The sequence below is a fragment of the Poecilia reticulata genome, linkage group LG17 (genome assembly GCF_000633615.1).
Source record: "Poecilia reticulata strain Guanapo linkage group LG17, Guppy_female_1.0+MT, whole genome shotgun sequence".
Lineage (NCBI taxonomy): Eukaryota > Metazoa > Chordata > Actinopteri > Cyprinodontiformes > Poeciliidae > Poecilia > Poecilia reticulata.
The window spans coordinates 9,400,263-9,411,604 of NC_024347.1; the positions used below are offsets into that span (position 1 = coordinate 9,400,263).

General features: G+C 37.1%; 1 protein-coding gene across 1 annotated transcript in view; it reads right to left on the minus strand.

The window, feature by feature from the left end:
- The window catches only part of sdr16c5a (short chain dehydrogenase/reductase family 16C, member 5a), a 79,421-nt gene that overhangs the window by 21,196 nt on the left and 46,883 nt on the right, over positions 1–11,342 (minus strand). Inside the window, exon 6 of the mRNA XM_017310112.1 lies at positions 4,386–4,511. Within this exon, the coding sequence (XP_017165601.1) occupies positions 4,386–4,511 (126 nt within the window). The remainder of the gene's footprint in view (positions 1–4,385; positions 4,512–11,342) is intronic.

The window sequence follows — 11,342 nt, forward strand, 5'->3', positions numbered from 1 at the left end:
ATTAAATTATAATTTCCAGTACACTCTGCCAACTTATACAAGAGTATAAGTTCATGGGGGTTTTTATTTTTCATTGTCAATAACACAAAGGATTCAATTTGGACACAGTCTGTTTTAATTATCTGAAGACATTTCATTAAGTATGTGATTTCGCTTTATGTGCTTGAAATAAGAAATTTTTACTTATATAAAATAAGTTCTAGACTTGAAGTTTGATTGGTAAATATTGATATTCTAGATTCTAGCACATATTTACTCATAATAAGTAATATTTTCTTAATATTAAGCTTTTATATATTACTGAGACAATTAAGTACAAAAACACTTAAAATAAGAAAAATATTCTAACATAAACCCCTCTTGGTGAGAAAAAATATCTTGTCAGAAAGAAAACAAGAAAAATCTCCTTAATTTAAGATATTTAATCTTACTAAGATTTCAGTTTTTGCAGTGTGCAAGTGGCACAGGCTCGTCAGAGCCGCTGAAGTGATGAGATAGCAGTTAGCTGTGGCTCTGCAGCACAAATAAAACCCCTCCAGTAAGTAAATACTTAAAGCAAAAGACCTGCAACACCTTTTATTTACATTCACTGCTCAATAAGAAGAAACACATTAACAATAAAAATCAGACTGCAGTTTATTTTATTACTTTGGCTGAATCTTGATAAGCTGCCTCATTAGCAAAACTGCTACATTGCTTTTATAGACCTAAGCCTTTTTGTCAAACATCTCATACATATTTAACTCTTTAAGTTTTAGTTAATTAGTTTGAAAGGGGTTGAGCAAGTGGCCGATACCTCAGTGTGTGGGAGCCGAGAACAGAACAGATAGAAAAAAAAACAGAAAGCTGCTTTTATTTCTCACCGTCTTCAACGTGAAGCCTTTAAAACCACAAAATAAAATTTTAATATTTTTCTATAGAAACTCTTGTCCTCCAGGGGACATGGGGATTTTTTTTCTTTTGCGTTCCCTCGCAATAATCTACTGATCTGTTCATGCGGCATAATTGATACTGTAAGCTTTTCTTACGGTGGCCGCCGTACTTTCTGCTTTACTACAAGCTTATGTAAGGTTTTTCCATGAATGTTAATATATCGTTGTGACATATCTGACGTTTTATATCTTTTTCTTTAGTATAGAAAGGCAATCAATCAGTTTTTGCACCAAAGCGTTAATAATAATAAACACGTTTTGTTATTATAAAACACAGCAAAATAATGGTGGTAGAGGGCCGCACTGGGTTAACTCTGGGAATCTCATCTGTCCGTGTATCAATCAACTCCAAACCTCTTCTTTGTTCTGTCACAATTATTGATTTATTCAATTTTGATTATCATGCTCCAAACTTTGCGAGGACTGACCACCTCGCTCACCCGCTTCCTCATACACACAGAGCCAGCAGCCAGTCACCTTCCCATTCATACTTCTTGACGTCACGCCCACATCGACACGCCCACCACCCAGATGTCAAAATCGCTGCTCCTGTCATATCAATAATTACTCATTTCATTCATATGGCTATTAGAGAGCCTCAGTGAAAATGTGTTTATTATTATTAACTCTTTGGTGCAGAAAACTGATCGAAAATCGATTTATTTACTGCATGTTTATGTCTGTTAAGGCTAAGAACGTTACTGAAAGCAGCCATTTAAATCATTCAGACGAACACAATGGACACAATCAGATGATTGATTACCCGCGATAATAACTCAGAAATAGTCCATGGAAAAACCTTACATAGGCTTGTAATATAGCAGAAAGTACGATGGCCACCATAAGAAAGGCTTACAGTATTCAGTTATGCCGAATAAACTGATCAATAGATTATTGCGAGGGAACGCAAAAGAAAAAAAATTCCCCATGTGCCCTGGAGGGCTCCGTACTCATTTTAAACATTTTAAACCACATTTTACGTTACATTTCATTGTATCTTTGCCGACCCCCCAAAAAATTGGTCTTAAGAAACTTTTCTGTTTATGGTCCCCCCCAATAATGAGATGGGATTTACGCCCTTGTTTCCAGATACAACAAAACAGAGTGGATCAATTGTTCAGAGCAATTCAAAGAAAGGTCTTAACAATTTGAGCTCATTTGGAAAAGCTTGATTTTTAACTTTCTTTTTTAAAGTTTGAGATCAGATGCAGCAATTTTCACACGTTTGTGAATTTACAGTGCCACTGGATGTGGACTATGACAACAATTTACAAAATATGTAATGTTAAAACACCGTCACTTTCAGACATTTCAAGATGGCAATGTGGATGGCAGCCGATCTTCACTTTAAGTAAAGAGGGACTCAACAACATCAGATGGTCCTCTGCATTTTTACTGGATAGATAAATGAGGTAAATGGGTAGGTTCCAGACCCAGCTCCAGAGCAATTAATGTCTAAACCGCTGGCAACAAAAATGAGTACACCCCTAAATGTCCAAATTGAGCACTGCTTGTCATTTTCCCTCCAAAATGTCATGTGACTAGTTAGTGTTACTAAGTCTAACGCGTGCATAGGGAGCAGATGTGTACAGTTTTGTAGTACAGCTAGTAGTACTAGCAAGTACTATGAGAGAGTGTAGTACACACTCTGGTCACTGAAAGTTCCAACATGGCACCTCATGGCAAAGAACTCTCTGAGGATCTTAAAAGACAAATTGTTGCACCACATAAAGATGGCCAATGCTACAGGAGGATTGCTAACACTCTAGAACTGAGCTGCAGCACAGGGACCAAGATCATCCAGCATTTTTAGCTGGGTCCACTCAAAACAGACTTTGCGTTGGTCATTCAAAGCTCAGTGCACATGCTCATTGTCACATCCAAATGCTGTCTTTGAAAGACAGGTGCAGGAGTGCTGTCAGCATTGCTGCAGAGACTGAAGAGGTGGTAGGTCAGCCTGTCAGTGCTCAGACCATACGCCGCACATTACATCAGATTGGTCTGTATGGCTGTCACCCCAGAAGTAAGCCTTGTCTGAAGTTTGCACACAAGAAAGTCCGCAAACAGTTTGCTGAAGACATGTCAACAAAGGACATGGATTACTGGAATCATGGCCTGTGGTCTGATGAGACCAAGAATTAGTTTGGTTCAGATCGTTTCAAGCATGTGTGGCTGTAGTCAGGTGAGGAGTACAAAGATAAGTGTGATGTCTACATACAAGCATGGTGGTGGGAAGGCCATGGTCTGGGGCTGCAGGAGTGCAGCAGGCGTTGGGGAGTTACATTTCATGATCTCCAATATGTATTGTAAAATACTGAAGCAGAGCCTGATCCCTTCCCTCCGGAAACTGGGTCAGAGTAGTGTACCAGCATGGTAATGACCCCAAACACACCTCTAAGATCCACTGCTTTATTGAAGAAGCTGAGGGTAAAGGTGATGGACTGGCAAAGCATGTCTGCAGACCTAAAGCCAATAGAACAACTTTGGAGCACCCTCAAGCGGAAGATAGAGGAGCGCAGTCTTGAATAGCCACTAGCTCTGTAATGGCATCATGGAGGAGTGGAAAAGCATTCCAGAGGCAACCTGGCAACCAGTGGCAAGCTGTGGTAAACTCCATGCCCAGGAGAGTTAAGGTAGTTTTGGTAAATAATAGTGGCCACACAAAATATTGACACTTAAGGAACTTGCACTAAGGGGTGTACTTACTTTTGTTGCCGGCGGTTTAGACATTAATGGCTGTTAATGGGAAGAATAAATATACACTGCTATATAAGCTGCACACAGACTACTTTTCATTGTGTCAAAGTGTCATTTTGTCAGTGTTGTCCCATGAAAGGATATTCTTAAATATCTGTAGAAAGTGAACTTCTCCTACAGCTTTTGGCATACTGACTTCAAAATCACTAAGCACAGTGCTGAGGCATTGAAAGTCAATACTTATCAAAATTGTTTTCCTACATTAAAGCATGTGGCCATACCATGTGGGCGTGGCTAAAAGGCAAATTCCAATCCCTTTCCGTTTGCATATGGTTGGTTCTTACACATGCATCATCTGATTTGCATCAAATTTGACATGGCTGTCCTTTGCTAATCTCCAGAGAGATATATAGGATTAAATAAGAAATTGACTTCACTGTGCCCCTTAGATTATTCCAGAAGCTATATGTCCATAATACATCATCCAATCTACATGAGATGTTTTGTGCATCATCAGGGAGTACTGCTGAACACTGTAATGGACAAGTGCCGGAATGTCAACAAGAGTGTCAACGACGCTTACAGGGTAGAGGTGCGGTAGCTCCCACAATCTCTGCTAGGCCGGAGTGGCACTAAACTGCAAGGGAAATGCTGCTTGTAGCTGTATTTTTCTAGATCTGTTTTTTCTTAGACTTTATAGGACTAATTAGAGCAGAACATTTACTTCTAGTGTAAGAGGGAACAGTATAAACTCACTTCTTCAGAGCAGTGATGAAATACATGCTTTTAGGCAGTAGAAGGTAGACTTGGTCTGTGAGGACAGCATGAATAATCTTCTTGGCTACCTTTTCTGCATTTAGGATTGGCAGGAGTCTTGGCCACCTGTTAACAACAAACAAAGTAAGAGAAAAATAAGAGTACAACCACATTCTAATTCAAGTAAAAAATAGTTATATTTTAACAATATTTAAAAAATATTGTTAAAAAATATTTTAACATATTTTTTAACAAACAAACGTTTGTTATTACAAACATTTGTAATAACAAACGCTTTTTGTTATTACAAAAAGCGTTTATGTAATAACGCTTTCTCAAAATAAAGCAGTGGTAGTCTTTCCTGAAGACTGAACTTTTGTTTTGTTATGCAACATTACAAAATGTTGCATAAATGTTTTGGAATGTTTTAAACAAGTAGTTTAAAACAGCAAGCAATGTTTTTAACTACTCATTCAGTATTTTGAACAAGTACTACTACGCAAGTGAGAAATTTAGCTGCCTGCTGAAGCCAAAATGCACATTTTCTGCTCAATGATACCCAGGGGCGGATCTAGCGGGGTGGCAGTTGCCACCCCTGTTGCCACCCCAGCTAGCTACAATGAATTCAATAAAAAGTTATGGCAAATCGGACATTAAGCACATGAAACTCTTTTTTCCTCAACAACATTGAATGCAACACAATGTAACCTGACACCTACTGCTAAGTAGCGGGAAGTGCGAGAAAAGGACAGAGCGCGAGGCAGCAGCATTGATTGATGTATATGTTACTGGACTGGACATTATGTGATTTACCGTAAGTCACTCATGCGCCATTTCTGTCCATTGAGTCAGGAATATTGGTGGTCAGGAAAATACAATCACGCAAMGAATCAGAACAACGGACGCAATGTTTAGCAGTTAATTCAACCATAGATAATRGTAATAAGGGCTTCAGATTTCACAGGTGAGGAAAACTTTTAATTTAAAGAAAAGATTGAACAAGTGAGCAGTGGGTCAGTTATACTAGCCTCACTGTTAACCTGCTACTGACTTTGATAACCTTAACATGCGCTGCGCAGTTCGGTGTGTTTTGGTTCCGTTGGCACTAAAACAGGTCAACCCGCCCAACATGTCATCAGTAGAGCAGCTGTTTATTAAATCAGCTGATCAACCACCGCTGTGCTCAGGCGAAAACTTATTAATAATCCAAATATAGACATTAAGCCTGACAGCATAATGTAACAGACTGGATGTTCTGTTTTAGTGTTTTTGCTACTTTTTGTGTGGGAAATGTTTGTTTTTTGGTGTTGATTCCCCTGATCGGTAATCTCTGCTCTATCTGCTCGTGGAGCTGTTGTCTGTCGGTTGCCATGGCAACGGGTCTGCATAAAGCGACACAAAGCGAGAAAAGGCAGAATAAAAGTTGTTGGAGCTATTTTTTTCTTTATTTCATTATCCATTTGAATTTTGTTAGTTAATTCTTAAATTTCTATTTTTTGTATTATTTACAGTTTATTTGTAGGTTGATAATTGTTGATTTCATTTATTTTTTTGTTTTATTATTTTCTTATTTATTTTCTAAATTTAGACAGGAATGTGGGTCAGTCCACATAGATCAGTGCAGGGGCCTGGAGAAGGACCAGCAGGCATTTGGGTTTGGGGCCGATGGTTTTTCAGAGTGGTAGCATGAGAACAAATGAAGGTTTGATGTCTGTAATTATTTGGTGAAAGAGGAAAATAAATCACCAAGAACAATCAATAAGTTTAGACATTGAACCTTGTTTTGCCGTGTCTAGAATCWTGACCCCAGTGCCTYAGTAGTGACTTGGTGGAACTTTTATTGGATGTTTGGCTTTGCRAACAGTCAGAAGTGGTTCTGTTTGGTTCTTCACCTGTTTATCAGCTTTATTGTACCTTTATTGTGGCGCCACTGCAGCCGCTGTAATTCCTAAAACAAGCGACAAAAACTGAGCTAATCCCCTGAGTTCTAAAAACATGGTGATATTTATAACAGTTGTCAAACTACGGCTCCTACAGCATATTTAAAATAAAACGATTGACCAATATAAGTAGATATTCRCCCYWTCTTGTATCTTGACAGAACTAACAGAAACTAAACTGTTTATAGATTTGTATCATGGAGAATTTATCAAACATCAGTTTTCTAATCTTTATTTTAAGTCGAATTTAATAGATATATCGAATAACAAATGATGGCGCAACTAATGTTTTTGTGACAGATTTCTCCTTGTCCTGTATTGGGATAAAATAGTTTTCTGGACACAATGCATGCCAATTGATATGCATATCAATTAGCAGGAGTACGAAAAATGTGAAAATAATTAGCTATACTACATTAAGAGTATTTAAGTATTTAAATACTTAAATTAAGAGTATTTAAGAGTATTTAAGCCTCGGTGCTACATGAAGCTCATTTTGAAACAATGCAAGTTAAAAACAATATTTCGTATTGTTTTTAACTTGCGAAATAAGTTAAAAACAACTTATTTCGTAAGTTGTTTTTTGCCACCTCTTGAGGGTGGCAAGAGTCCCTGCCACCCTCTTGCCACCCCATAAATATTTTTCTAGATCCACCCCTGATGATACCTCTCTCCATTCACCTGCAGCACCATTGCTGCAACTAACAGTTAAACACAACTTTCAAATCAGCCTCAGAATAATCCTCAGCCAATCCAAGCTGGGACATACAGGCTTCTATCTCCGATTCCTTTTGTGTTCAAGATTCAAATGTGCTAGTTGTGTGTATTTCCAAGAAAGGGTATCCTGTTATGCTGGAAGCTTCTCCACTTCTTAACAGGCTATAGAAAAGATGCCGGATTCACACAAAATTTGCACTACAACCACTTGACAGCCATTAAATACAACTTAAAAAAAAGACTAGGAAAACATTAAATTTGACTATTTTGGATTGGCTGGATAAAGTCACTGCAGAGAATTACTTAGCATGGTGATATCAATGAATTTATTCCAAAACCTTTTGGGGAATCTACTGCCATTAGGGCTGGGGATGCATTAAATTTGATTAATCAAATGTGTTGCTGTGTTAAAAATTAAATAATTAAAATAATGCAATTAATCACATTTAAAATTTTATAATTTAGTTTTTACATGTTTGTTCATTTCTGGTACGCCTGTAAATCTGTCACACAAGTGACCTCCAAAGACAACAGCCATATTCTCTTGACCCACTGGTGATTCAATTTTGCTTTAAAAAAATCTAATAGGATGCTGGAAAAGACTATACTGTTCTGTCCAAGTTGTGCTCAAATTACTTGACCTATCACCGAAGCTATTCAAACCTAAAACAACCTCACAATGCTAAACATGCTGAATCACTACAGACGTCCCCAACATTAATGTCCATAGTTCACATTTCCAAATATGAACTATGAATGAATGACTATGAATGATCAAGGAAAGTCCTTTGCTCCAAGTTTCATCGTTAGAGTCAAACACCAACTTACACACTGAACGTTTTTCTTCTAACTTGCTGGCCAGGAAGATTTATTACAAAACCTTTGAAGTGTTCAATGGAGAACTTCTAGAAAGTGGTCTGTGTACCTCGCATTTCTGCGTTCCCACAGAGATGTGACAAGTCTCTTGACCCGTCTCTCAATTCCTCAGAGAAGAATAGTTTCCTCAGAGGTTCTTCTGAGAATCTAAAACACGGAGTTCCTTTAAATCTAGACTAAAAAACCACCTGTTTAGAGTTGCTTTTGAAACATTATAAATGAAACATTAGACATTCTGATGAGTAACAATAGTACTTGACAAAATGTAATATCCATTGTTGACTGTGCGTTGTATGATTTGAAGTTTTGTGTTTTTATGATGTAGAGCATGCCTTGCTGCTGAAATGTGCTATACAAATAAACTTGACAAAAATGCCAGTCATTTCTATGTTAAAATTGCAGTTTTCTATGGGCTGCCAAACCTTTGCTTAAACATCGTCTCTGTAACCTTAGTGAAATGTAACCATCCTCTTTCAAGACACTGTAAGAAATTAATTCATATATTTTATAAGAGTCCCTAAGTCCATGACCATTTCTCAATCATGGAAAATGATTGGAAAATGCAGTCATTTTCCAATCTTACTGCAGTGTAACTGGTTGCATTAGCAGACTGCTAGTCAACATGATACTTCTAAAGTGGCTTTAGGGCATTAACAGCTAGCTCTGGTCTTCTGGGAAAACAGGGAGCAGATGTAGAAGCATGTGGCTCAAACACGATGTATCACTTGGTTTGAAAAACTATTGCAGTAAAATCTGCACTCTCTTTTTAACTCTTTAATCATTTACCTGTTATTTGTAGTGTTTGTAGACCCCATGACTAGCTAAGCTTTTAAGATATCTTTAAACTTCTTATCAATGCCTTCAGTCACATAAATATAGACTCCTTTCACTGAGAAAAATGTAAGATTTTTACTATTTTCAGTGTGGTTCCCCACATAGCAAGCGATGTTGAGTCAACATTGAATTACGGTCATAAAATTTGATTTTTAGTTAAGGTCAATGACTGATGGTGGATCAATCATCAAACAATAATCCAATTCTAGCCAATTAACTAATTTTGAAAAGATGTCATTGACTCAATGTTTTACGGTCAATTTCTTTTTAGCACTGGTCCTCAATGCTCACTTTCTTTTTAGTTTTAGGTATTGCCCTGCTTCAGCACACATGATTTCAACTGATGGCTGATTGACGGGGCTTTGCTGAATTTCAATCATCTGAATGGGGTGTGTTGAAGCAGGGGAACAGCTAAAACATGCAGGGTATTGTTGGGCAGGCCTTGAGGTTGGGAAAAAATGTTAATCAAATTCGTTTGTCATATCACTCAGTAGTCTACAGAAACATACACACGCGCGCACACACAGGCTTTTAAGAACATCCGTTTGCCAAGGTTACAGCCCCCTCTGATTTTATTACTGTCAAAAGTCAAAGTCGCAAACAAATTTTCTGTGATTCCATTTTGGGTCTTGACCACAGGCAGATACCTACAGAGCTGCACTGGTAAGGTCAAGTTGGCTTGATTTTGGATGCTGTTGTTATTTTATAAAACTTTAGCTAAAGTCATATTGTGAGAATCACATACAGTATATAGATGACTTTTCTAAACCTAAAATATAACCAGGATATAATTTCACAGATTATTTAAGGGCTAGCTCTTTTTTTAATTTATTTATTTTAAGTTTTGATTTTTTTTAAACTCACAAGAAGGTATGATTCAATGTTCCTTTTTAGGAACATTGTTTTACTACTGATGAAGAAAGGTTTAATGTTTGTTAATCAGGACATAATGGTTTGATCTTCAGCAGGTTCTAACATTTTTAAGTCTAATAACTGTGCAAAACACCCACCAAATTCAAGACTTTCAATATTTCTTACATAAAATGAAAAAAAAGATTACTTCTTACAGCCTTGCTTTTTTCATAGAATTGTAGAAAGAAAGTAGCAGCCATGAACTGCTTAGATGTAGTACCTGATGTTGCAACCACTCATCAGGAAATGTGACCAGATGTTTGAACAGTTTGGTGGTTTGAACATAAAGCTTTGTTCTAAAATAATACTAAAATGGAGAAACATAAGCAATGACCCAAGAGAAGCATCTGTTCTGATGACGGTGTTGATTTCAATTTCTAGTTTTTTGTGAGAAATCGGCAGTGTTTCCTGCTCACTTAAAATATAAAATAACTCACAAATAAATAAATAAAAAATATATATTCATAATATCCGGATATAGCCAGGCGTTAAAACACAATGTTCTTCAAAGAATAAAGCTGACAATGAATCATTTATGGTAAAAATCAATATATGCTGTTTATCCCACTAAGCCCCTGTCCTCCTCCTCTTTTGAGCTCTTGGTGGGAGAATTTTATTACTGGGTGGGAGTTTATCATGTTTTAAATTAAGCACTGTATGCTGAGGACAGTGGGTTATAATTCCTTTCTATACATGTTCTTACTTGTCTGTAAATATTATTACTGACTGTGCATAATGTGTTGACACGAAAACATCTAGAAAGTCACTTGAAGCAGTGGAGCAGTCCGCCTCCCCCTTTTGACACTGGTGGCATGTCCCAACCACACAGCCACTTTGCTGCTGGTTTGTTTTCAACCGGCTTCTGAATTGAATTCTACTCTGAGTACTTTTGCAGTAAGTTTGGTGATATTACTTTTATCTAAACTGTGTTTATTGAAAATAAACTGTATTGTTTTGTGCCTATGCTGCAGCTTGATAGGTAAATATGATTATGTATGGCAACTAACAATAGGATAAATAATTCATGAATATTCATTAGCGTGTCCTTATTAATTTAGCTGGGAGTCTGCAAGTGGAACCCTACAGTTTATGTTTGTTCTTACATCTATAATCAGCATACTATTTAATTATTTGATTTCAAATGTTATCATCTTTCTAACCGGCACCTTCCTCACTCTTATTTTTATGTTTTTCAGCTACTGCTCAGCAGTTTGACTCAAAGCTGACTGACAAGAACTGCAGTGAAACTGTCAAGAAGTGGCTTCGTTACGCTCCAGAGTGGGAGGAAGGCATCAAGGAACCAAAATGACACCAACCAAAGTCAAACGTGTATTACCCCAACACATACCGTTTCCCTGATTCATACAGTACAAGGCTTAACCTCATACACTCTGTTCTTCCATGGGCAAATAGACTGTTGTTCTGACAGTCAAAAAGGAGTCAAACATGTTTACAGATCTATGCCTGTTTTCCTAGATATAATGTAATATTAATGCCTGTAATATTAGTGTCCTGCATGTTTAAATATATCCTTCCTCAGACACATTTGGATCAAAAGGTTGAATTTCTTCCTCAGTATGTAAAATGGTAAGATATATATATATATATATATATACTGCTCAAAAAAATAAAGGGAACACTTTAACATTTAAGTGAACACTGAAGTGTTCCCTTTATT